The sequence below is a fragment of the Camelina sativa genome, chromosome 12 (genome assembly GCF_030686135.1).
Source record: "Camelina sativa cultivar CO46 ecotype springtype chromosome 12, ASM3068613v1".
NCBI lineage: Eukaryota > Viridiplantae > Streptophyta > Magnoliopsida > Brassicales > Brassicaceae > Camelina > Camelina sativa.
In genome coordinates this window covers 5421945-5446416 of record NC_141891.1, presented here as the reverse complement: position 1 = coordinate 5446416, position 24472 = coordinate 5421945, and the positions used below count along the sequence as shown (strand labels likewise).

At 35.6% G+C, this 24472-nt stretch overlaps 3 protein-coding genes and 4 pseudogenes across 5 annotated transcripts; 5 read left to right on the top strand and 2 right to left on the bottom strand.

Annotated features, from left to right (window-relative positions):
* Window positions 1–1314: 1314 nt before the first annotated feature.
* Window positions 1315–9190, top strand: LOC104730373 (asparagine synthetase [glutamine-hydrolyzing] 3-like; annotated as a pseudogene). The gene is made up of 10 exons (XR_015574781.1): window positions 1315–7155; window positions 7264–7359; window positions 7550–7644; window positions 7727–7885; window positions 7970–8050; window positions 8146–8365; window positions 8451–8585; window positions 8747–8827; window positions 8918–9004; window positions 9089–9190. The product of XR_015574781.1 is annotated as an asparagine synthetase [glutamine-hydrolyzing] 3-like (transcript).
* LOC147930194 (cytidine deaminase 6 pseudogene) lies at window positions 1362–1934 on the top strand (annotated as a pseudogene).
* Window positions 6202–6771, top strand: LOC104733224 (cytidine deaminase 6 pseudogene; annotated as a pseudogene).
* Window positions 9191–10805: 1615 nt separating the features above from the next.
* On the top strand, window positions 10806–12200 carry LOC104733223 (uncharacterized). The gene is made up of 4 exons (XM_019234136.2): window positions 10806–11255; window positions 11351–11660; window positions 11754–11879; window positions 11970–12200. The coding sequence occupies exons 1-4, from the start codon at window positions 10821–10823 to the stop codon at window positions 11981–11983; spliced, it is 885 nt and encodes a 294-aa protein (XP_019089681.2). The 5' UTR covers window positions 10806–10820; the 3' UTR covers window positions 11984–12200.
* Window positions 12133–14151, bottom strand: LOC104733222 (F-box protein At4g22280-like). Its single transcript, XM_010452819.3, has 3 exons — window positions 12986–14151; window positions 12766–12909; window positions 12133–12691 (listed from the first exon to the last, which is right to left on the bottom strand). The coding sequence occupies exons 1-3, from the start codon at window positions 13817–13819 to the stop codon at window positions 12425–12427; spliced, it is 1245 nt and encodes a 414-aa protein (XP_010451121.1). The 5' UTR covers window positions 13820–14151; the 3' UTR covers window positions 12133–12424.
* Window positions 14152–17381: 3230 nt separating this feature from the next.
* On the top strand, window positions 17382–21102 carry LOC104733221 (UPF0725 protein At4g29550-like; annotated as a pseudogene). The gene is made up of 4 exons (XR_015574780.1): window positions 17382–17432; window positions 19884–20018; window positions 20136–20339; window positions 20435–21102. The product of XR_015574780.1 is annotated as a UPF0725 protein At4g29550-like (transcript).
* Window positions 21007–23194, bottom strand: LOC104730370 (uncharacterized). Its single transcript, XM_010449531.3, has 8 exons — window positions 22651–23194; window positions 22410–22477; window positions 22123–22270; window positions 21938–22018; window positions 21771–21857; window positions 21588–21673; window positions 21366–21486; window positions 21007–21261 (listed from the first exon to the last, which is right to left on the bottom strand). Exons 1-8 carry the CDS (start codon window positions 22951–22953, stop codon window positions 21184–21186), a joined length of 972 nt encoding a protein of 323 aa, XP_010447833.2. The 5' UTR covers window positions 22954–23194; the 3' UTR covers window positions 21007–21183.
* Window positions 23195–24472: the final 1278 nt, after the last annotated feature.

Below are 24472 nucleotides of genomic sequence, written 5' to 3'. Positions count from 1 at the left end.
AAAGCAAAGCGCGATGTGTATATCGCGGACTAAATATACTTCTTGTCACACTATGAAATCAATTTATTAGTATCATTTTATGAATAAATACTCAATTTCTATTTGTTTTACTAATCCATAGGTACCATGAAAATGATACTAATTAATACGACCGATGTTTTTTGTGTACCATTTTTTAGTTAATTTATACAAAACTACTTATAAAGTAATGCTAACTACTCTAAAGAAATTGGTTTTGAAAAATGGTTTGTGAGTCATTTATGTTATTTGTAATCTTGTGTGTGCATTACCTACAAGGTAAACACACAGTTTAAAAAAGCATTCAACATGTAGACACATCACATATCTAGTAATACGTGGTTGGCAATTTTAAAAGACACACGGAATTTGTGTATATAATGGACTCGATTATCATTATTCATGATTAAAATACTTTTTTCTGAATAACTCGAACACATATTCTATAACAAATTTGAATATAGACGTGACACTATCAAAATAGTCACAGAATTGAGGACTATTAAGCTAATCCTTATTTATCACTCTTTATTCCATTACCTTTTTACTACTCTTCATTACATTATTTATACTAAAAATAATCCTAATTACTTTACTTAATTATAAAAAAATGGTTCATGAATCTTACCAAAAACAAAAACAAAAATTGGTTCATGAACTTGATAGTTACGGTCATTTTTTGTCTTGTAGTTACAAAAATTGGTTGCGTATGTGATTAATTTTTTTCTATATTACTTCCACCCATCAAAATGTTACTAATTTAAGAGTTGAAAGACTATTGAATTATAATTTTTCCACCGCTCTTCATGATGATAGTTCATACTAATCTAGGAAATAACCTTACTACTTTGCGTAATATATAAGATAGAATTCATGAGTCTCAAAGAGTCATAACAATCACCTATTTTTTTTTTTTTTTTATCTTGGTTGCGTATGTGAAAAAACCACCATATTATCTTTTACCTTTGCTATTCAAACCATCAAAAAGTTTATAATTACGAGTTAAGGACCAATAAATAATATTTTACCACTATTCATTACATTACTACTTACTATAAATTATAAATATAACCCTAACTAATTTGCATAAAAGGTGATTAGGTGAATCTTGTTAGTCACAATCAACTTTTTAGTTATATTGAGGGTCAATCAAATATTATGGAATGATGTAAATACGCTTGTAAAAAGTACTTTTACAGTAAGGCACACAGACAACGCAAACATGTACACCTCTATAAATAGGCAAGGACTTGCTTCTCCTCCACTTCTCATCTTATTTCTAATCTCTCTCAAAAACATAATACATCCCAAAACACACAAAACACAAAATCAAACAGAGAAAAATGGCACAAGAGAACAAGTTCGTATACACCCCTAGCAAAGCAGCAACAGTGGGCATCCACGGCCCCCGTGACCTTCCAAAGCTGATGAAGAAGGCCATTCTTCTCGCTCGGGTTCCAATCTCCAAATTCAAAGTTGGAGTCGTTGGACTCACATCAAAGTGTAAGGTCTTCTTAGGCGTCAATGTCGAATTCGAAGGCGTTCCTCTTCACCACTCCATCCACGGAGAGCAATTCCTCGTCACCAACCTCGCTCTCAACTCCGTGGAAGAAGAGCTCACTCATATAGCCGTCTCCAATGACGGTACCAAATTTGGTGCGCCATGTGGCCACTGCCGCCAGTTCTATCAGGAATTGGGCACCCTTCCTAAAGTCAAAATCCTGATCCAAAAACCAGACGAGGGCAAAGACGAGTACATGAGCATCGAGAGCCTCATGCCGGAGAGTTTCGGCCCTGAATATCTCCTCCCGAAAGACTACCCTCTCCTTCTCGCGCACCGCGATAACAAACTCGTCCTCTTGGACACCTCCGAATATAGGATTAGGGAAGAATGTGTATTGTATTGTATTGAATAGGAATCGAGTTACATGAGTTTATATAGATACATTGCAGAGATAAGAAGAGATCTAAGGAAATATACAGAGGCGAGATACTCGTAGGATATACAGAGAATATCCATAGTTACAATCATAACAATATACAACAGCCTTAGCCTCTATACGCCCCCGCAAGATGAGCGACCGTCAGAGAGCCCAATCTTGGAATTCAAAAGCTCGAACCGCGGTCGAGGCAATGGTTTGGTAAGTGCATCCGCGAGCTGATCATTACCTGAAATGGGGGTGACTCGAAGAAAACCAGATTGGACCATTTGTCTGACAAAGTGATAATTGAGGGCGACATGCTTCATACGAGAATGAAAAACCGGGTTCGCGGCAAGATAGGTTGCACCAATGTTTTCACAGTAGATCACCGTTTGAGTTGAAGATTTCATTCCCAGCTCAGACATGAGGTTAGTAACCGAGCACAGTTCAGCAGCTGTATCCGCAACGGCCTTGTATTCTGATTCAGTGGAGTAACGAGCGACTGTTTTCTGTTTTCGCGAGGACCAGACAATGGGATGGGCGCCGAGATAGACAATGTATGCACCAGTGGAGACGTAATCCTGACGATCCCGACTCCAGTTCGCATCGGAGAAGGCATGAAGACTCAGACCATTGTTTCGCCGAAGGAAGATACCTTGATTGCGGGTGCCAGAAAGATAGCGTAGAACACGCTTAGCAGCTTGCCAGTGGATGTCAGTGGGACGATGCATAAACTGGGACAGCTTATTCATAGCAAAAGCTACATCTGGTCTCGTGAACTGAAGATATTGAAGACTCCCAACAACACTTTGATATTCACGTCCATCAGAGAGAGGAGTGCCATATGAAGTTTCAGATCACATTCAGAGCCCATGGGAGTGGAAACAAAGTTTGCATTCAGCATGTGTGTTCGAGCTAGAAGATCGGTGATGTATTTTTGTTGTGTAAGAAGCAAACCGTTGGAGCTGCGATGGACTTCAATGCCGAGGAAGTAGCTGAGAGCACCAAGGTCCTTGAGAGAGAAGCGTGCCCCAAGGAGAGCAATGAAACGTTCGATGGCAGAGGAGTCATTACCCGTGATAACAATGTCATCAACATAGACTAAGACAACTAGTGTTAGTCCTGGGCGCAGCAGAGAGAACAGAGAGGCATCGGAGAGAGAATTGGTGAAACCTGAGGCAAGGAGGAAGGTGCGAAGCTCATTGTACCACGCTCGAGGGGCCTGTTTCAGACCGTACAGCGCTTCCCGGAGCTTGCAGACGTAGTCGGGTTTATCACGGTCAACAAAGCCAGCCGGCTGTGCAATATAAACATCTTCGTCGAGATTCCCTTGCAGGAAGGCATTGTTGATGTCAAGTTGTCGGAGATCCCACCCTCGATCGACTGCTTGGCCAAGAACAAGACAGATGGTGGCTGCTTTAACAACAGGGCTGAAAGTCTCGTCGTAGTCTACACCAGGTGGTTGATGGAACCCCTTAGCAACAAAGCGGGCTTTGTATTTGTCAATGGTGCCATTGGGAAGGCGTTTGATACGAAAAAACCACTTTGTGCCGACGAGCTTGTAAGATGGATCAAGGGGAACCAAGTCCCAAGTGCGGTAGAGGATCTAAGCGTCATGCTCGGAACGCATAACAGCTCGCCAGCGGTCGTCCTTTAAAACCTGTGCCACGGAGGTTGGTTCAGTTTCTCTGATCGTCGAGGCCATCATCGCAAAACAAGGATTAGGTTTGGAGATGTTGTTCTTGCTCCGAGTGACCATCGAGTGTGTGTTTTGCATTTGCGGAGAGGAAGAAGCGTTGATAGTGGGCTGGAAAACATTGGGCCCAAGTTGATGAGGCCCACTAGTGGTGGCCCGTGAAGCAGTATTGGATTCAGGAGGCGCTGGTATATGCGAGTGTGTTTGCGGTGGCTGTGGTGACGGTGGTGTTGGAGCGACACTCGGGGATGAAGTGGCTGGTGACGAAGAGAAGCAGAGATGACTGGGAAGCTGCACCGTTGATGGAAACCAGAGAACTGTGTTTGGGACGGTGGATATTGCTAAAGGGAAAAACTGTTTTGTGAAATTGAACATGGCGAGAGATGAAGATCTTTTTCGAGGATGGATTGAGACAAAGGTAGGCACTTTGAGATTGGGAATAGCCAAGGAAGACACATGGAGAAGAGCGAGGATCGATTTTATGATTAGTGTAAGGCCGAAGCCAGGGATAACAGAGGCAACCGAAGACGCGAAGCTTGGTGTAGTTGGATGTAGAACCAAAAAGACATTCAAAAGCATAAGATGATGTGAGGGTAGAGGTTGGCATACGGTTGATAAGGTAGGCAGCGGTGGTTAAGGCATAACTCTAGTAAGAGATGGGTACAGAGGCATGAGAGAGAAGGGCGAGGAATGTTTCAACAAGATGTTGGTGACGACGTTCAAAGAACCCATTATGTTGAGGTGTGTGAGGGGGATAAGTAAGGTGAGTGATCCCATTATCGGCTAGGTATTTAGACATGGCAATGTATTCCCCACCATTATCAGAGTAAAGAGTGATCAGTTTTGTGTTTAGTTTGTTTTCGACAAGGGATTTGAAACGAATGAAGGTATAAAAAACATCAGATTTGCGGCGTAGAGGATAGAGCCAAATATAGTGGGTGAAATAATCAACGAAGATTACATAATACTTGTAACCGTCGATGGAATATACTGGAGATGTCCATACATCAGAGTACACAAGATCAAGTGGTTTGGTGGAACGGAGAGTTGAGACTGAAAAAGGTAGTTAGTGACTTTTGGAAACAGAGCAAGCATTGCATAAAAGGGATGGATCTTTATTGATAACAGGTAAAGAGTAATGCGACACAATTTGTTTTAAAGTAGAGAGAGAGGGGTGACCAAGGCGAGAATGCCAAAGAGAAAGAGGACACTTAAGTGAAACATTGAAAACAGAAAACTGGGATCCATCCGAAGCAGCTGACCATTCATACCCGCCATCATTCGTCTTTCCAGAGGTCAATGGCGCCCCCGAGTGTAGGTCCTTCACCTGAAAAAGATCGGGGCAAAATTCCATCGAAACAGAGTTGTCAGAGCAAAGTTTGTTTACTGATATTAGGTTGCGCGCTATATTAGGTACACGTAAAACATTGTGAAGGGAGAGAGTGCGATAATTGATTGGTAAAGAGAGTGAACCAGTGTGAGTAATTGGAAGAGCGTCACCGTTGCCCACCGTCACGGTCTCAGAACCCGTGTAAGGAACATGTTGAGAGAGATTGGCGAGATCTGAGGTGATGTGGTGGGATGCACCACTGTCGAGAAGCCAAGCGGTAGGGTCAGGCGGTGTGACAGAGGCATTGTAAGCTCGAGGGTTCCAGTTGGAGGCTCCCTTAGGGCGGAATGATGATCCAGAGGAGGACTGTGAGACCATCTGGAACTGAGGACAGAATTTGGCGTTGTGTCCTTGCGTACCGCAAACCTGATACTTCCCAAGATATGGACGACGTGGTTGTTGGTTTTGAGGACGAGGAGAGTTGTTGGTCCAGTTGTGAGTCTTGTGTTGCACGAAGTTGGCCATGACCAGAAAAGGAGATGACGGGGTGGTAGCAGCAACAGCAATCTCACGGTTCAAGAGCTTCTCATGCAGTTCGAGGAAGGGGATGGGAGTGTCCCGACCTTGGACGGAATCAATGACAGGTTTATATTCATCACCGAGACCATCAAGGATGATATCGGTGAGATCTTCACTGTCAAGGGGACTACCAAGGAGCGCAAGCGCATCAGCCTTGGTTTTGATCAGCTGCATGTAGGCGTCAATGACCTTGGTGCCTTTGACACATTGCTTGAGCTGTTGCTTGAGTTACTTGATGTGGCCGCGGGATGGTTTGGCGTAAGTGGATGCAAGTGTTGTCCATGCTTCAAGTGTTGTTTGGGAGGTCGCAATGAGCGGTTGCAGGGGAGTGTCGATGGTTCCCATGAGAGCACTGTAGAGGAGATTGTCTTGGCGTTGCTAGGTAGTGAAGGATGGATTTGGTGTAGCAGTACCGTCAACCATGGTGGTGGGGGAAGGTGGTGATGTGGTGGAGTCGATGTGCTTGACAAGGTCGTAGCCTTTGAGGAGAGACTTGATCTGAATGCTCCACGTGAGGTAATTAGTGGAGGACAGTTTGGTGATGTTGATCATATTGATCGCAGTGATCGGAGTGTTGGGATCCGATGGGTTGGTGAGGCTGGTAGAAGTGGAGGTTTGGTTTAACATGGTTAAAAAAAAAACGTAGGGTTAGCAAGATGGCTCTGATACCATATAGGATTAGGGAAGAATGTGTATTGTATTGTATTGAATAGGAATCGAGTTACATGAGTTTATATAGATACATTGCAGAGATAAAAAGAGATCTAAGGAAATATACAGAGGCGAGATACTCGTAGGATATACAGAGAATATCCACAGTTACAATCATAACAATATACAACAGCCTTATCCTCTATACCGAAGAGATTTGCTCTGATTCAGAGAAGTGTCCCCATCTAAAGTGCAGGGCTCTAGCGGCGGCGAACAAATCGTACGCGCCGTACAGCAAATCTACGTCTGGAGTGGCGCTGAAGTGCGATGACAAAGTGTACAGAGGATGGTACCTTGAATCAGCTGCGTATAACCCAAGTTTAGGGCCAGTACAAGCTGCGCTGGTTGATTTCGTGGCTCGTAGCGGAGGCAAAGAATTCGAGGATATCACTGAAGCGGTCCTGGTGGAGAAGCATGATGCGACGACGGTGATTCAAGAGGACACGACGAGGATTTTCTTGAAGAAGATTGCCCCTAACTGCGATTTCAAGGTCCTCCGTTGCAAGAAGCCCTAAGAATATTGAAGCATAATTATTAATTATGGCACGATGGTGATAGATTAAAAAATGATATTATTAAGGAAAATAATACGCCGGAGAGGATTACACTTGTCTTCGTTATAATCGTGTCGCAATTATTTATGAATGTCGTCAGTACGATATATAATCATAATTATGTTCATCATGGTTGTTACCTTTCGATAATGTCAATATAATATAATATAATATAATTATACTTATGTTTTCCTGTGTTTTCGTACGAAGAACATGGAGAGGAATTCGTCGACATGTTGGATAGCATGTTTGCATTTGTGCTTCTTGATACCCGGGACAAAAGCTATATTGCTGTAAGGGATGTCATTGGTGTCAATCCACTCTACATTGGTTGGGGTATCGATGGTATGTTCACATTCTCTAAGAAATTCACCTCAGTGGATAAGATGATTCTTCTTTTGTCATTAATTACTTATTTTGTTCTTTCACCAAAAAAAAAACTATTTTCCACAGGTTCTGTCTGGTTTGCTTCTGAGATGAAAGCACTTATTGATGATTGTGAACAGTTTATGTGCTTTCCTCCAGGCCACATTTATTCTAGTAAACAAGGTTTGCACTTCTTATTAGATCACATCTATTTTAAAAGCAAATAATGACTTTTCCTTGGCTGACTCACATTGTAGTGAACACGTTGTCACGGATATCAAAATGGTTTTAGTTATGGGTTTCTATTATTTACTATGTTTGTGTGGGACTTTTACTGTGTAGTTAAGGTTCATGGAACAAACCTTTCTTGCAGGTGGGCTTAGGAGGTGGTACAACTCCCCGTGGTTCTCTGAGTTGGTTCCTTCAACCCCATATGATCCCTTAGTGGTGCGCGATACTTTTGAGAAGGTAAATCTTCCTTAAGATCTTCTATGACAAATGCAGATCTGGTTTTGGAACTATGGATGTGATAATTTTCTTTGAATTGCAGGCTGTTATAAAACGACTAATGACTGATGTGCCTTTTGGCGTTCTCCTATCTGGAGGATTAGACTCATCCCTTGTTGCTTCAGAAGCGTTACGTCATTTGGAAAAATCAGAAGCTGCTCAGTGGGGTTCAAAGCTGCACACATTTTGTATCGGTTTGAAGGTATTGACCCAATTTCTCAAAATGGTTTTACCGTAAGCTTTCTATGCTCATCAAGATTTCTAATTCCATCTGTTTTCATTTTAGGGATCCTCGGATCTTAAAGCTGGTAAAGAAGTCGCTGACTATTTAGGAACTCTGCACCACGAGTTACACTTTTCAGTTCAGGTAAAGTTTGTTTTTTTAAACATTTACAAGAGCATTGAGTGTGAATATTTGTTTCAGTGATTGATTGTTTATGTCTTTTCTAATGATAATATCAGGACGGTATAGATGCCATAGAAGAAGTCATATACCATGTTGAGACCTATGACGTGACTACTATAAGAGTCAGCACTCCAATGTTTCTTATGTCGAGAAAAATCAAGTCGCTTGGTGTAAAGATGGTTCTTTCTGGGGAAGGCTCTGATGAATTTTGGAGGATATTTGTACTTCCACAAAGCACCCAACATGAAGGAATTTCACGAGGAAACATGCCGAAAGGTAGTGCCTCTAGACCATGACTTCTTGTTTTATTCTTCCTTACCCTGCTTTTTGTAACTTGTGAATCTTGTTGATTTGTTTACAGACCAAAGCTCTTCATCAATATGATTGCTTGAGGGCTAACAAATCAACTTCTGCATAGGGTGTTGAGGCTCGTGTACCTTTTCTCGATAAAGAATTTATAAATGTCGCAATGAGCATCGATCCAAAGTGGAAGATGGTAGGTGGCATTTTTTATACTTTCCTTTTTCATCTTTCTATTACACACCCATCGATCCGTTTCCCGTTGATTGTTTCATACCATTATTTTATCACAAATTTATAATCTCAACTCTCAATTTTCAAAATTGGTGATAAATGTGGTGTAAACTGTATATGCAGATAAGGCCTGATCTGGGAAGGATCGAGAAATGGGTGTTACGCAATGCATTCGATGATGAGAAAAACCCTTATCTACCAAAGGTTTTATAACAAAAACTTTGTGCTTCCAGCAGCCTTGATGAAAATTTTCCAGCTTTACTAATAACTTTTAACTTTTTGGGGTAAATGCAGCACATTCTATACAGCCAGAAAGAACAGTTCAGTGATGGAGTAGGATACAGCTGGATTGATGGTCTAAAAAATCATGCAAACAAACATGTAATCAGATATCTCTTTTTATTCATATATAGAATCTTAAGTCACAGTTTGATAATGTGATGCTTTCATTTCTCTCTTGGTAAGGTCTCTGACACAATGCTGATGAACGCAAGCTTCGTCTTTTCTGATAACACACCTATGACAAAAGAAGTTTACTACTACAGAACTATCTTTGAAAAATTCTAAAAAATACAAAATGATTAAAAAATATGATGTTTATTTTTTAATATAATTCATAAAAATAAAATATAATTCAAAATATAATGTTTAAAAATAATATTCAAAAAATTGTTTATAAAAATATTATGTATAAAGATATGATTTAAAATTATGAAGTTTAAGATTATATAGTTTAAATAATTTTTATTAAAAATATAATGTATGAAACTATAACTAAAAAATAATTGTATATAAAAAGTATTAAAATAAGATCTATGAAGATATAATATAATATATAAAAATATGAAAATATGATGTTAATATTTTTAATATGATTTAAGAAAATTAAATGTATAAAATATGCTTTATATATATGAGTTTAAAAATATAATTCATAATATGATTTATAAAAAATATAATTAATAAAAATATGACTAAAAAAATATAACTTAAAACAAATTTGTTGTCACTATATTTATATTTTACATCTAATAAACCTGTTATCAAACACCATATTTTTGGAAGCAAACAAAAAAACCGTCATAACATAAACAAATATGCCATAACTTATGATATTCACATAGGTCATTTTAGTAATTTTTTTAAAACGTTATAAATCTGTTATCAAATGACAGTTTTTTGGTTAAATTAAAAAATCTGTCATAATTTAAAACAAATCTGTTATCACTAGAGGTCAACCTAGTAATTATTTTCTTGTAAAAAAATATGTCATGTTACGACAGACGTTTAATCAAGAAAATAAATCTGAAATAACTGTGGAATATAAATCTGCCATACATTTTACAAATCTGCCATGTATTGTGAAAGTCTGTGGTGTCTTTATAAATAAGTCTGTCGTGAAAAATAAATCTGTTATCAATTATAAATTTGTCATAACTATAGTTAAAAAATTTGTCGTCCAAAATAAGTCTGTCATGAAAAATCTGTCATACAAAAATAAATCAGTTAAGCAAAAACAAATCTGTCATACACAAATAAATCTGTCACAACTAGTCTAGCAGACTTCTGAAAATATTTTGATTTTTTTTTTTTTAAAAATCTGGAAGGGTAAATTTGATTTTATTTTTTTCCTAACAAAGCAAAAAGGGTATTTTAGGCAAAAAATAACTCATATAACCCTCATATTTTATGAGTTACTTTAGTAATTAATCTCTTAATTTGGATCAATCTAGTTTTTCTCAATGTTAAAACACCATATTTTCATCAAAAACACCTTATGCCAACCTCTTCCTTATTTCTTGAATTTGTTTTTAGGGAATTTCAATTTTAAAATTGCTTAAAAGTTAATTTTATTTTTTTTAATAGATAGTTTAGGCATAATAATGATAAACTTAGCATAGAGAACATAATGAGACAAATTTAAGGAAAAACGTAGCCGACACTGTTTTGTCTTTTTGTGTTAAAGTGTGACGTTGTTTTGTCTTTTTTGAAAAAAATGAAAAAAAATAACAAAATTTCTGACCTGCCGGAATCGAACCAGCGACCTAAGGATTTAACTGTCACAGACTACAGTGTTCCTCTCTACCAACTGAGCTAAGGTCGGATGTTGCCTTCCTTCGCTTTAAAATATTTATAATTAGTAAATGTTTCTTTTTGCTCTGTTTCTTGATGATTACAGAGATCGCGAAAACGGCTAATGATCTTCGTCCTCCCATCACTAACACTCGAAGCAATCTACAGAATCTGGTGGTACATCTCTGGCTTTAACCAGATTCCTTACATCATCAACCCTGTTCTTAGCCACGTCGTCGCATTCACTCTCCAGCTCTCTTCTTGGCTTTACCGTAACACCATCTTCATCGTCGTCTGCATTCTCTACCAAATTACTTGTCATCTTCAGACTCTTCGTCTCGAGGATTTCGCACGCTGTTTCGCCTCTGAGATCGCTGACGTTAGGTCAGCTCTCGGCGAGCATCAAAAGATCCGTCGTAACCTGAGGATTGTTAGCCATCGGTTCAGGAGGTTCATTCTTTTGTCTTTGGTTCTTGTTACTGCTACTAAGTTCATGGCTTTGCTTACCACTACGAGAGCTAGTATTGCTGTTAATATATATGAAGTTGGCGAGCTCGCGGTAAGAGATTCTCTCTGGTTCTGTTTTCTTGTTCTGTTTTTTCGGATTGAACCCATCACTAATAAACATCTTTTGTAATGTTTTGGTATATACAGTTATGTTCGTTGAGTTTGGTTACAGGAGTATTCATATGTTTGAGAAGTGCAACGAAGATAACTCACAAGGCTCAATCCGTAACCAGCCTTGCAGCTAAATGGAACGTTTGCGCAACAGTTGACTCGTTTGACCATCTTGATGGGGAACCTCCCACTGGTTCCATGATTGAATCCCAAATTTCCCCATGTGGCATTAATTCGATGGATACATCTGATGATGAAGAAGGAGAAGGAGACGATGATCTTGATAATACCAAGATACATCCCATCTACGCTAATACAATTTCTTACCAAAAACGTCAAGCTCTAGGTAAGTTTATTTCATATGCATAATTTGATATAACATTCAACAAAGTTACAAAACTTTAAATGACGTTGTTTTTGTTGTTGTTCTTTATTGCAGTGACGTATCTAGAGAACAATAAAGCTGGGATCACTGTGTATGGATTCCTAGTAGATAGATCATGGTTGCATACGATATTCGGAATTGAACTCGCTCTTCTACTATGGTTGCTCAATAAAACGATCGGTATATTGGCTTAAAACCGGTTTCCCTTGTTTCCAAAAGGATCTTCTCTTTTACCAATGTTTGTAATATTTGTTTTCGGTTTTGTGACAGTGAATATACCATGAACCAAAGTATTTGGTATAATTCATATATACATATATATGCAGCATTGAATCGTTTTGGCATGATGTTTCTCTCGAAGATATGACGAAGAACAGTAGAGATTTTTCATGATGTCTCTTCCTCCTTACGTGTTTAAATACAAATCTGGAGATATGACAAACTATTTTTGATTAAATACAAAAAATGTACGTGCATCACTGCATGGCTGTATAGATGTATCTATATAGATGTCTGATCTGTTTTTGATGGAACTCAAAGTTACTGATTATGTGTATGTTTAGTCTTGTCGAATCGAATGATAGAATAAAGATCGCAAAAAATAAAATAGTTATTACTTTCTCTGTACCCTCTCTCAGCTAGCTTTAAACTTCCAAGAGACTTACTTAGATTAGCGAACAAGGAGGATGTAACAAACTTTTGTTTTTTGTTTTTATCATGTACTATTACTTAGTATTCTCGCAAAACTTGATCTGGATCTTGCAACTGGACGGTTTAGGAACCATAAGCAGATCTTTGGTGATTCGGGACTTTTCCTCGTCGTTTATAGCATAAACACGAACTTTTACAAGCTCAAGACATGATAGTTTCTCTAGCAAATGTTCCATAAGCTCTAGCTCTCCACTCTTTCCTCCATACTCAGTTATCATCAATACTTTCACAGGACATGAATGTCCAAATTCTTGTTCATATTGACGGTCGTAATTTGGACCCTGAAACAAGAAAGAGGGGATATTAGCGACCTGAGTTTGTCCAATAAGCTTTCGGGCCGGTTTTGGTTATATACCTTCAGGACGAGGGTCTGTAGATTCGGAGATTTTTCTAGAAGTATTGGCAGATATTCCCAACGGTAGTAGACTGAATCAATTGTAATAGATAAACGAGACAGCTTGCTCAACATTGGGATTGCTTCACGGAAATAATGGAATATCTGAACAAGATTTTGGTTCCTAAACTTTTGACTTCCATGCAAATAATATGAAAGGAAAAAGAAATCATTCTTTTACCAGACAAGTAATAGCACCAGATAACTCCAAGGTCTCAACGTTTCGTAACCCCTTAATCAGATTTGTTGGGTTGCTATTAGCAATATCAGCTTCGATAAGGGAAGGAAGATGCACATAAGGATAAGGACAGTCTTTTTGAACTTTATCAGAGTATTCTACGTAGGCAAGACTCGGTGTATCTAAACTCAGGTCCCAATAATCCGAAAGCTGAGTACTGAGAATAGTAAGTTTCTTAAGGGTCAAGGAAGACACGGTGCTGCAGCATTTTCGCCTTTGCCAGCTCCTGCCAGAAATGAATAATTCCTCAAGCACACGGCAAGCAGAAAGAAGCTTTTCAAAAGCACAGCCATCACTATTGTAGCAGCAGACCGTAGTAAGACACAGAGTCTTGAGTGATGGAAGAGAAACATCATCAGGAATCAGAGCATCAAATCCTTCGGAGAGTTTAAGCTCAACCAATGTCTTGCAAGTGAACATCTCCAGAGGCACTAAGATGCGCTTATTGGGGCTTACGTCTATATCAAGATGTAAGACACCATGTTTCAGCACGTCAGTCATCCAGCGGGTGACATGACCCGCGTCGATACTCTTAAGGCATTTTATTGAGATTTTCCTCATGTGGAAATTGCCAGACGCGGACAATACTCTATCCACAAAATCGATGAAACTTTGTCCTCCACCCACTTCTTGATCATCTAAATGAAGATTGGTTCTGTAGGCAAACAGATAACGCCATCGCTTTGAGAGGACAGATGTTGAAGTAGCCTCACTTAACGGAAGGAAAGATAGAATGTGGCAAATAATATCATCTGATAGAACGTTGATCATATCCATCGTTCCCAAAAACAAAATTTTAGATAAACCTTTCAGGCGTGATCAATCTGAATAAGAGATCTCAAGCATCAACCACCAAAGTAGATAATCAATCACCCACTAACTTGAATCAAACTGAAAAGATTAAAACTTTCATCAGTAAAAACAATGAAACTTGGACAAACCCACCAGCAGCTAAAAGCAAATATAAACACCATTAGATATTCACCATTATATAACAAATAAATTGTTGTCAATTTTAAAGATTAGAGATTTTGCCATGTGTTATACTAAAACTTTGTTTCAACAAATTTTAAAATTGATAAGATAACTATAAGAAATAAAACATTTAAGCAAATTTAATAAATATAAAAGATAATTCTTATATGTATATAAAAAGATAATACTAATCCTAATTTTAAATTACTAATTCTATAAGAAAATAGTTAATGAAACTATAAAATTAATTTATATAATACCATAATAATAAAATTATACTATCAATAATTAATCATAAAAGAAAAAGGATTTTAGATATTCATCATTATATAAACAAATAAATTGTTGTCAATTTTAAATATTAAAGATTTTGCCATGTGTTATACTAAAACTTTGTTTCGACAAATTTTAAAATTAATAAGATAACTATAAGAAATAAAACATTTAAGCAAATTTAATAAATATAAAAGATAATTCTTATATGTATATAAAAAGATAATACTAATCCTAATTTTAAATTACTAATTCTATAAAAAAATAATTAATGAAACTATACAATTAATTTATATAATACCATAATTAATAAAATTATACTATCAATAATTAATCATAAAAGAAAAATGATTTTTGATATTCATCATTATATAAACAAATAAATTGTTGTCAATTTTAAAGATTAAAGATTTTGCCATGTGTTATACTAAAACTTTGTTTCAACAAATTTTAAAGTTAATAAGATAACTATAAGAAATAAAACATTTAAGCAATTTTAATAAATATAAAAGATAATTCTTATATGTATATAAAAAGATAATTCTTATATGTATATAAAAAGATAATACTAATCCTAATTTTAAATTACTAATTCTATAAGAAAATAATTAATGAAACTATAAAATTAATTTATATAATACCATAATTAATAAAATTATACTATCAATAATTAATCATAAAAGAAAAAGGATTTTAGATATACATCATTATATAAACAAATAAATTGTTGTCAATTTTAAAGATTAAAGATTTTGCCATGTGTTCTACTAAAACTCTGTTTCAAAAAATTTTAAAATTAATAAGATAATTCTAAGAAATAAAACATTTTTTTTAATAAATATAAAAATATAATTCTTATATGTACATAAAATAATAATACTAATACTAATTTTAAATTACTAATTCCATAAGAAAAATAATTAAGGAAATTATACAATTAATTTATATAATACCATAAATAATAAAATTATACTACCAATAATTAATCATAAAATTGTAAATGTTATTTATTAAGATTGAGTACATAGAATTAAAATCTAATTTTATTATGATGTAATAATATACAGTAAAATTGTATTGCAAAATGGAGTGTGTGAACTATAAATCTGGTTGCCCTTGGTTCTAATCTTAAGTATTGTTCTTGTTTCAAAGTCTTGTAAGTAATAATGTAATTGGGTAAAAAGTTTACTTCTTCAGGTTTTGGGTTTTAGTTTTGGATTTTGATTGAGGCCCAAGTATATAAATATACTAGGTTGAGTCTCGTGCGTTGCACGAGATTATTATATTAATTTGTTTTTTGGTTAAAAATTATTATGACTAAATTAATCTTTAAAATAAATGCGAGAGACTTTACAATTTGAAGACCAACAAAGTCTATTGTATCAAGAAATTTTGTTTTTTTGGTTAAAATTTATTAGGATTTTGGAATTGTTTTATTTGTATTTATTAACTATATAGTTAATTTTAAATGATCAGCTTATCTTTTTCTAAATTATGAAAAATTTAAAAAATCTTTTTGAAAGTTTAAATTGTTATATTATTGATGTTTTTATTGAATTTTAAATTATATTATTATTTATACTATTTGTATTCTATAATTAGGACATGTTATTTTGTGTTGTAACAAAAATGTAATACATTTACTATGGAATTTGTGATTACAAAATAAGAGTGTTGATATTTTTTGAGTTCCTATCTTGAAGACAAGTTGAGCATTATCCTTCTTCATATTGGGTGGCTTGCCTTTGTGTTATTTCTAGGTCTTATATTACAGCTTACACATCAATTGTTCTTGTTGCATTTGGATTGTGGTATTGACTTTCAAAAAAGACGTTGAGTGGTTGTGGGTTATCTGGTCCAAATGATAGGATAGGTGCGTGTATAAGATCTGTCAAATTGTTCATGAAAGGTAATATAAAAGTTGGTTATGTTTCTGAAATGTGGATTGTTGGAATATGGGATTGTGTAGCTGATTTTTTTTTGTCTGTATTTGAGCTTTATATTAAAGTGTGAGTTTAGGAGAGTTTAGACATTGCTATATTTTATGGAAATCTTTGGTAATTTAGTTTGGAGATAAGAATAAGGTATGACTTCAATTAAGCATAGATTCCATTAGAAAAAACTTTTTAATTTTATAATCTAAGATAGTTGTATGTAAGTTGTAATAGGTTGATTTTGAAAATGTTTGTTTAAGGGACAATAGAGATGTATCTTCAAAAAAAAAAAATGTAAGATACATATCATATAGTATCTAAAGTTAAAATTTAGAAGCTTTTCTAACAATATTAAATTTTGTTTTTTTTTGACACATACAACAATGACAACCAACCAACAAAAAACACAAAAAATGTATAATATTTAAGAAAGAGTGAAAGATAATGAGAAAATGAGTATTCATAGGATGGGAAGTCATGAGAGTTACAATTTAGAAATAAAAAGTATGAGAGTTAATTCTAATTTATTGTGTGTTGAATAAAATTGAGAGGAGAAATAAAGATAATGCAAATTTATTTTATTTCAGTTTTAATATTAAAGTGTGAGTTAATTGTATATGATTAAATGTGTTTTATTTATGTTTTGATTGTTTCTTTTTTGGTTTTTTTAGATGTATATTGAAGTGTGAGTTAAATTTATATTATTAACAGTGTAAAATGTATGGTTGTATAATATTTAAGAAAGAGTGAAAGATATTGAGAAAATGAGTATTCATAGGATGGAAAGTCATAGGAGTTACAATTTAGAAACATAAAGTATAAGAGTTAAATTTAATTTATTGTGTGTTGAATAAAATTGATGGGAGAAATAAAGTTAATGCAAATTTATTTTATTTCAGTTTTAATATTTAAGTGTGAGTTAAATGTATATGATTAAATGTGTTTTAATGTTTTGATTGAATTTTTTTATGGAGAGGTGAAGGTGAAGTTTGGGCTTCTTTGTTTATCCCTTGACTCCATTAAAGAAAGATCCACACAACCCTGGAATTCGGAATATTAAAATCGCACTTTCAAATAGGAAACGAAGACCTACGATTAGAAATGAGAGGAATTGAGGAGATCGGCAACGGCGATCTGCCGGAGATGAACTTATAAGCATGGAGGAGTGGGGAAGAGAGACAGTCGGGGAAGAGCCGACAACTGGAATCGTAATATTTGTGTGACATTAACCCAATTGCAGCCCATTAACAAATGCATAGTGTACAGTCCATTATGTGAGTAAGATCTTTTTAGAAAGAAGAATTTAGAAGGTGCCACGTGTCGGATGGAGGGAGCTTCTTAGAGGGTGTAACCCTACTTTATTATATTAGATATGATTCCATCGCAAAATCTTGGCTTTAATTGCGTTTGATTTTGTTTTTTCAGAAATTGATGATAAGCATCCCCTATATATTAAAAGAAAAACATTCTCTAGAAAAAGCTGACATGTTGTCGCCAAAGAGCTATGTCTCCAGTTTATTAATTGTCCTTAATATATCATAATATTATATAAAACTGCCACTGCTATTTTTTTCGTTTTTTGTTTCAACTGTCACTACTATTCAATTTATTTATATACATAATATTTTGCTCCTATAAATTCGAAAATTGGTAAATATTATTCAAAAAAATGATAAATATTATTCCCTACATGTTTTCGAAATTAAATTAATTTTACTGTGTATTGTAATATAATAATATAACTATATTATGAGATGTAAAAAATATATGTATTTAAAATCATATCTTCAGATATATAAATAATGTTTCTAACAATTTTATAAAGCTCTAACGGTGAAAGAATCGAAGATCATTTGAAACTGGTTAAAGCTCACATTGTCAACAACTGTCAACAAACAAAATTGTGTGTGGATCAGTTCTATATGCAATTCTATATGGATCAATTCTATATGCAATCAAGTTAGTTATAGAATTGACGAATATAGATTTCAACATTGTTATAGAATTGTATACTCAATTGACATCAATTTTAGGATCAATTCTATATTCCTCTACACTGTCAAGAACTGCAATCAAGTTTTCATCTTTGCGCCACATCAAACTAATCCAGATAACTAAAGAGAAGAGGGCTTGCATCAACTTCCTAAATACTCAGTTTAAGTTCTTCATGATAATAAACTAGGGATGGTCTTTCAATATACCCAAACATTGGCTGCACACAAAGATAAAAAAAACACAATTTAACAACAGTCAACACAAGAGAGACACAATTCTTCAGAAATTAAACTGATTTGAATCAATCAATTGAAAATAAAGGAACTTTCACTTAATTAAAACTGATTTGAATTAATCAATTGAAAATAAAGGAACTTTCACTTAATTAAAAGGGGAGAAGCAAAGAGTTATTTCTTTTGACATTCTTAGGGACGTTGTACTCGACGATGAAGGAACCAGGCTTCTCGACGGCGAGAGAGAGACCGTTCAAAGTAAGGGCGGCGACAATGGTAGCATCGGTCATAGTTGCATGTAGTTTAATATCGCCAAGGTTTGATGATTCAGCGGCCAGATCCTCCAATTCCATTTCCTGTGATTCCATTTTCTCTGATTGTGAGATTCGCTAGTTCGAGCTCGAGAGAGAGAGTCTCTCGGGAGAGGAAGACGGAAAAAAAAAATCAGTCGACCAAAAAAACAAAATTCTCGATTAAATGATTTACCCAATAATTAGCTGACACGTCACAGCTCTTATATGCATATTGAGGTTACTAAATAAGAGGACCTCTTATTTTTTTCCCTTTTTCTTCTGATTTTTTTTTGTTTCTGCTTTTCTCTTAAAAGCTCGCTTACAACTCCTCGTTGGGGATAACCTCATTACGCTGGCCTGTTATGTACGTTCGCAATACTTGCTGTACACGGAATGCAAAGAAAGGGAGAAAAAAAAAAGAAAGAAGAAGACGTTACTGTTGACGAGGGCAAAATCGGCGACGTATTAGGCAATAGCCGGGGACGAAACACTACAACAATCGGGAATCTATCGTCCTACCCAATTGAAGATTGGTTCAAATTCTTTATATGTAATCTACACTATATATGGGTAGAGCTTTAACTGAATAGTTTTTAAGTTTTAAGTTTTACTCAAGTACCCCCCGCACTCTCAAACCTATCTACATTTTGGCTTCTAACTTTTTATGAGACCCTTCTAAGTTCTAATAAACCAAATGGGCTAGTATGACTTATGAGATGAGAGCCGATATTAACTTTTAAACGACGCCGTAACAATCCTTTAAACGACGTCGTAAACAGTCCTTCGAACTCTAGATAGTGGTGTGTGACTGCTGTAAACCCAAAAAATTCAATTTAATTATATAAAAAAAGGTTGTCAAAAAAAAAAAAACACCGTAAAGAAAAGTTAATTTCTCAATCTCTCTTCTATACCTTGTTTGTTTGTTTGTTGCCATCCGCAAAATCTCGACAAAGACGATTACCAGGTTCGCAAAAGCTCCTGCTATTATTATTTTTTTATTTCAATCTCGTTTGTTCGTAATGTGATTTTTTTTTTTATTAATATCTAATGTGTGATCTCTTTATGCTCGGTATGTTGTGACAATTATTACTGTTGTGTAACGATTGTAATTTTGAACATGGTGGGTTTTAATTTGTAGGGATTTGATGTTGAGATACGTAATCCGAATAGTTTAATCTATGTGTACAAATGTGCCAACAATGAGGAGTACCGTCGTGATAACATTGTTGGCATTTGTGCTAGAATCGGACTCCATTGGTACAATTTTCACAAGGTCAATAAATAAATCTCGATTGGTCTTAACCAAACTTGAACCATTTGTTTGTATTCTGTATCTACTTGTGATTAGTTTGATAGATTTTTTTCTTTCTCTTGACCTCTCTGATTACAGGGCTCGAACCTTAAGTTGATGCACGTAGATAAATATACTTCTAAGTTCTGTGCGCTTATGACTTACCATATAACTGCGGAGGCTATTGATCCAGCCAACGATTCACGTTTCACTTTTCAGACACGTGTTACAAGCTCTACATGTAAGTACACGAAGATCTGAAGATTCTGACTGAAGTTTGTAGAATTAAACCCAAAATTCAAGGTGAATTACTAATGTTTTGTTTTCCTTATTGTGGTTTTCTTTCTTTTGTTTTGTCATCGTAATCTTGATGATTCTGGAAAGTGTTGTTAAAAAAGGTACTGGAGACGAAACAAAGCGATGGGATGACGAAGCAATAGATGATTTATACAAATGCAATCTACCTGAGTGGGTTTCGCGTGACGCGTTGATGTCATCCACTGAGCATGATTAGTTTTACGAGGTGCAAGAATCAGATATCCGAGAACACATCAACTGGCTTAATCTGTATACTGAAATTGCTTATTTCTCGCTGTGGGAAGGAGACTTGAGGAGGGAGTCTTTTGTGCCTCTGCAAATAAACAAGGTCATATTACAGACTCGACAAGCTTTGGAGTCAAAGGACAAGCTCAAGGCCGTGAATGCCATCTTCTACATTAGTTTCAGAGATGTGGATCCTCTTCATGGTCCACCTCAAGATCACAGAGCCATTGTAAGAAGAACCGTATATGGGATACCAGGTCATTTTTGTCTTGAGTTTAAGTGTCGGCTCGAGGATCTGTGATAGGCTGCGATCTATTAACTTAGAAGTTTGGCCCGAGCCTGAGATATATTAGCTACCGTACTGTACTCATTAGTAGTCAGTACGTATAGTATCTTCATTTTCATGTTAGTTAAAAATGTCCAGACGTTTTTCGAACAAAGGTGGATTGTATTCCAAGTTTCCAACATCTTGAGAGATGGCACATTCTATATATATAAACCATGTCTTCCAAGTTGTCTTAAATGAAGATTAGTTTCCTCGGTTTCTATCTCAGTTGTGAGTACACAGATCACAGTATACATTAAGTGTTTGAATCTCCATTTTTTAAGCCATGGGGAGTTTTCTTGAGTAAACAACGTACATAGGATCTGAACGCCCTGGATTTGGAGATATATCAACGGCCTGGATTGATCACAGGTTGGAACGAGTTCATCATCAGCATGAGTAAAAAAAACTCTTAAGAGGGATTCTAATAGAAGGTGTGTTGATGAAATAAACAGAAATACCTGTGGAGATTCGAATCCTCCGGCGTAGTGGAAGTATGATCCGACAATGAGAGCATGATCTGCATCACCAGTTGATGTCCATATCGAGATTGCTTTAGTAAAGAAGCAACGGTTTGAAAAGCTGCAAAGAAAGATAAGAGGAAAGTGAGCTGGTTGAAACCATGCAGGATATGTGTATAATAATACTGTGTCACAAGACTTGTTTATGTTAAAAAAGAGAACCTCATTAGAGCTAGTCCACCGGGCTTGAGGATTCTGTTCATTTCCCTGAAAACTTCAAGTGGCTTTGTAAGATAATCCACACTTACCTGTTCAGATGCCAAGAAACATACCAATTCGTAAGAACTTGAGATACAAATGAAGAAGTGCAAGTTTTAGAGATAAAAAAGGAAAGTTTGGTCTTACCACATTGGTAATAACTTGGAAAGAATTGTCTTCAAAAGGCAGCTTAGGATTGAGATTTAAGTCTTGGACTATGTACTCGGTGAGAACCTGAAAGAGAGTATTAGATCCTATGATGATCCATCTCTTCTCTGAAAGAGCGTAAATACGTAATATTGAATCTTCTTTACCGGATTGCGCTTAAGCTCTTCTTCGTTCAAACCCATTCCAACTATTCGCTCTTGCTTATATCCGGCTGGATAATGACTGACCTATGTAGTAACATCATAACAGCCAACAATTTAACTTCAGATGATTCTCAATAAAAACTTTCTAACATAACACACACAAGAATGGCTTTACAATTTATACATACCCAACTGCTACACATATCGAGTAAGCTCACTCCAGGAGTATCGCTCTGAGGCAAAACTTTTGAATAATACTTTGTCAATGCAGCTATGGCTGGATCATCAATGTGTGTCACAAACCTTGGAGTTTCATAGAATGTTGAATCCGAAGACCTTAGAACAAGTTTAGTAGACAAGGCAACAAGATCTTAGTATATCTCAAAACAAAACTATAGCTCAAGTATGAATTACAGAGAACAAAACAGAGTAAGTAAGACTGTAACAAAAGCTTGGAATTGTAATCTCTTCGTACTCATCGTATCGTTGGAAATCTTCTTCTTTGAATGGGAAAGTCTCGGGCCAATCCACCTTATTCAACGCCTAACACCAAACAAATGGGCTCAAATTTTTCATAAAGCTACAAACTTTGAACAACAAAACCCAAATTCTAAATTCCCATTGTAACTGATAAACCCAAATTCCTAAAAGCTACGAACTTTGAACAATTTAGCTATAGAATCGAAACCCTAACTGAAACAAAAGGGAGTAAAGACCTGTTCGACGGGAGAAGGATTCGTCTGCCTCGCGGAAGCAATGAAAGATTTACCGCCAAAACTACCGGACATGTTGTTGTTGTTGTTCATCATCCACAACGAAGCACCGCCAAAACCACCGAGAACTAACCGGCGACGTGAAGAAGCGCGGATCCAACGGTGGAAAGGTTTCGAAGCAGTCGTCAGGAGACTGAGAGCAGAGGAAGCTCGGAGGAAACGGTAATTTCCGGCGGAGGAGAGAAACGGTCCAAACGGAGGCAGAGGATTAGATCTGAGGCTGAGAAATTTACAAGTTTTGGACATTGTTTAATGAATTGTTGGGTTTTGTCTGATTTGCCAAAAAGGTTTGAACTTTTCCAGGACAAAACATGACGAAGAGATGACGATATCGATCGATGAAGAAGATGACGATTCGCGAGTCTAGTGATCCAAACCACTCTTACGTGGTCGTTTCTCTTTGTTTGGGGCTTTTCTTAATTTTTACAAAGTTTTGGGGAGTAACTGTAAATAAACTAAATTTTCTCTTTTCATTTATTTTTCTCTATGGTTACTTTCGTTAAAAGTTTCATCTATAATTCACTCAAAAATTAACTAATGAAAATAAAATCAAATGAATTTTAAATTTTTGAGTTGTGTAAGCTTTATATTTCGAACAAAAAATACATTTTCTTAATTTTAAACCCACCCAAACTACTCATTTCTGAACAAGATTCAATTTCAAAGACAAGCCGAAGCCAATGTATATGGACTTGATTTTAGATATTTTTATTATTTTATGAATAAAACTAGGATAATACCCGCGCTACGCCGCGGGTTGTTTCATATATTTTTCTGTTATATATATTTTTATGTTTATTTTTTGTATGTTTGCAATTTTAAGTTTGTTAGCTCATACAATCTATAGACTATCATTATAAATCTAAAAAATTTCCAAACAACCAACATGTATAGGCAAACATTTCAGCAGCCGCTCTTCATAAAGCTAAGGAATACAAATTACTATTAAAAATAGTAACTCACAATTGCTAATGTCCTTATAAGACAATACGCATAATACAGTTTTCAGTGAAAAATAATTCAATATCCATCATTATACGAATTCAAATAAGAAACTCAACATACTAAACCACTTCCAATAAAGCGAATTCAGAAGCATAGTCTCGTATAATAAAACTTTGAAGATTCCATCAAGAGATCCAAAATAAGTTCTGCAAATCTCTAATCCAGATAATTCAAACGCATCATAGAAATTTTTACAACATAGACAATTGTCGAGCATATACTCAACAATTGTTGAAGAGTAAATAAAGAAAGAGATTATTGCATATCCGCAATTACCATCCTCATCTTAGCCCTAACTTGTTGGAGACTTACAGCTTGGTTTTCCATAAATAAAAACATATATTCATGCATCACAATACTCCTGCTGAGCTTCAGCTCAATCCAACATGTTTCTTCCTTGCTTCTGTTTGTTTTGGTGTTGGATTAAAAAAATCTCGAAGTGTTTAATTCTGCCTTGCTTCTATTTGTTTTGGTAATTTCCTAGGATTGATCGTGTATTCAAGGATTTACGAGTAGATGTTTTCAATTGAAGTCGGTAAGTTCTCAATACTTTGTTGTTTCGTTACTTTAGTTTTTGAGATGTGTAATCTTTATAATTGCTCTGAGATTGTTTAATGTTTTGTAGCTACACCACTTCACGTGGCAGGAATCTTTTAGTTAGAAGAGTGTCGTGGATGAATTCAAGAAGCAGAAGAAGATGGTAAATTTAGTGTGGAGACCTATCTGCACTCAATTAATCCTCTTCAATTATTGCAGGCTA

What these genes read in the sequence shown, in the direction of transcription:
- LOC104733222 (XM_010452819.3), bottom strand. Translation starts at nt 13,819, where the DNA reads ATGGATATGATCAACGTTCTATCAGATGATATTATTTGCCACATTCTA. An exon ending in CTGGTGCTATTACTTGTCTG is followed by an intron (nt 12,910 to 12,985) that starts GTAAAAGAATGA and finishes AATCTTGTTCAG; the next exon opens with ATATTCCATTATTTCCGTGA. An exon ending in TACAGACCCTCGTCCTGAAG is followed by an intron (nt 12,692 to 12,765) that starts GTATATAACCAA and finishes TTCTTGTTTCAG; the next exon opens with GGTCCAAATTACGACCGTCA.
- LOC104733223 (XM_019234136.2), top strand. Translation starts at nt 10,821, where the DNA reads ATGATCTTCGTCCTCCCATCACTAACACTCGAAGCAATCTACAGAATC. An exon ending in ATGAAGTTGGCGAGCTCGCG is followed by an intron (nt 11,256 to 11,350) that starts GTAAGAGATTCT and finishes TGGTATATACAG; the next exon opens with TTATGTTCGTTGAGTTTGGT. An exon ending in CCAAAAACGTCAAGCTCTAG is followed by an intron (nt 11,661 to 11,753) that starts GTAAGTTTATTT and finishes TCTTTATTGCAG; the next exon opens with TGACGTATCTAGAGAACAAT.
- LOC104730370 (XM_010449531.3), bottom strand. Translation starts at nt 22,953, where the DNA reads ATGTCCAAAACTTGTAAATTTCTCAGCCTCAGATCTAATCCTCTGCCT. An exon ending in ATCCTTCTCCCGTCGAACAG is followed by an intron (nt 22,478 to 22,650) that starts GTCTTTACTCCC and finishes GTTTGGTGTTAG; the next exon opens with GCGTTGAATAAGGTGGATTG. An exon ending in AAGAGCTTAAGCGCAATCCG is followed by an intron (nt 21,858 to 21,937) that starts GTAAAGAAGATT and finishes ACTCTCTTTCAG; the next exon opens with GTTCTCACCGAGTACATAGT.